The sequence below is a fragment of the Colossoma macropomum genome, unplaced genomic scaffold (genome assembly GCF_904425465.1).
Source record: "Colossoma macropomum unplaced genomic scaffold, Colossoma_macropomum, whole genome shotgun sequence".
Taxonomy (NCBI): domain Eukaryota; kingdom Metazoa; phylum Chordata; class Actinopteri; order Characiformes; family Serrasalmidae; genus Colossoma; species Colossoma macropomum.
The window spans coordinates 28,983,046-28,984,895 of NW_023494794.1; the positions used below are offsets into that span (position 1 = coordinate 28,983,046).

At 39.9% G+C, this 1,850-nt stretch overlaps 1 protein-coding gene across 1 annotated transcript in view; it reads left to right on the forward strand.

Moving 5' to 3' along the window:
• The first annotated feature begins 749 nt into the window (after positions 1–749).
• Positions 750–1,850, forward strand: part of her7 (hairy and enhancer of split related-7) — a 1,971-nt gene continuing 870 nt past the window's right edge. The window contains exons 1-2 of the mRNA XM_036580312.1: positions 750–980; positions 1,683–1,772. Of these exons, the coding sequence (XP_036436205.1) occupies positions 906–980; positions 1,683–1,772 (165 nt within the window). The 5' untranslated portion in view covers positions 750–905. The remainder of the gene's footprint in view (positions 981–1,682; positions 1,773–1,850) is intronic.

Genomic DNA, 1,850 nt, shown 5'->3' on the forward strand with positions numbered 1-1,850 from the left:
TTGCTTTATGATAGTTTTGATAAGATTTTGGCCTTAAAATCCATTCATTTCCACTATTTTCCATCATCAACGTTCCATATAAACTCAGAAGACTCGTGTAGGTTCACTGGTGGTTCTGGATAGTAAATAAAATGTCTATATTTGTGTTGTAGTCATGGTGACTCCTGGTTCCTATCACCACCACTGTAAAGAGATCTGAACCATTTCACACCAAACCACTCTGAATCTCTCTGTTTACACTGAAATATGGAGGAATTTTGAAAATCAATGGAATTCCCCTTAAAGCTCTACTCAGCCCAATCAGCTAGTTTATAATGATGAAGACCATCGAGGTCTTCAGTTCTATGCACTTAAGTACAACTTAAATGGAGCATATTTTCAAATTTATTTCCCTATTTCGGGCTTTAATGTGATTCTGCTGCGCTGGTTCATCTGTTCTGCTTCACTCCTCTCACTTTGGAGCTTTAGCACGTTATTTTAGTTATTTTAGACCAAAAGAACCCCAAAAAGAGAAGAACAGAGTCTAACACAGTTCTGTTCTTGGGTTTATAGATGCTGGATGGACAGAAAAGTACCACTGAAGTTCTGCAGCTCGTTTATTTTAGCTATTTTTGCACTTTTACTTAAACCATTATTTCACTGAAATAACAGCCCCTTTACTTTAATGCATGTTTAGACTCCTCTATCTTTGCCTTGCTGACATTATTAAAGGATCTGCCAGCCTTTCCATTGAAAACACTCTGCATAATGTCTCGGCCCTGGATTGGTCAGTGGGGCCGGCTGTGGGCGTGGCCAGTGACGTAACCAGCTCGAAAGCCTTTAAATAGCCTGTGCGGGCCCCTCAGAGCAGAACACACCTCTGAAACTTCAACGACTGACCACTGTACTGGACTATTTGACTACCAATGACGAGTGACGTGTGGAATACACCAGCAATGAATAACCTGGAGGAGACCGAGAGACTAAAAATGGACAGAAAGGTAAGATTAACATGGATTATTCTCAAAACTGCTCACTCTTAACCAGCTATGATACACAGGATACGTTTACATTGATGGTACACACTTAAAAAAGATGGTTCTACTAGGGTTCTTTAGCAAATGCAGTGGTTTTGTTTAGAATCATGAGTTAAAGAGGCATTTTGTGCTTAAATGATTCTTTGCATGGAGAAATGGTTCTTCAGATTTTTGGAGAATGTTGTTCTAAATAGTACCAAATAGGGTTCTGCTATAGTTACAATGTCAAGCTTGTGACAACAGAAGAACCCTTTTCAAACAAGCTTTACATACAACCATATACAACCACTTCACAAAACAAAGAACCGTTTAAGCATGCAAATAGTTCTGTACAGTCACAGAAGTCATGGTTCCTCAATAGTACCATTGCCTTCACTAAAGAACCCATAAAGAACCATCTTTTTTAAGTGGATTTGTAAAGTAAAAATAGTGACAACAGCTCTGATAAACTTACTTAGTCTAAGAAAATGGAGTAAAACTAAAACATTTCACTGGATCAGCCACTTTTAGCTCACGAGTTTTGCGGTTTCTTTGGTTTTTTGTATCTGTGTCGATGTTTTTGTGATGCTAAACGAGTGCATGTAAATGTGTCGGAGTTAAAGTCTTACAGAAAGTCACAGTTCTGGCCCCCCGCTGACGTTTCTCTCACCTCTGATTCTCCCACAGCTGCTAAAGCCTCAGGTAGAGCGACGGAGGCGAGAGAGGATGAACAGAAGTCTGGAGAGTCTGAGAGTTTTACTCCTGCAAGGCCCTGAGGTGAGATACAAGAACTTTTCCCTCGTAATCCTGGTTGTCCTGACTCGGGAAACCAGACAAAAACAACAGAAACAACTA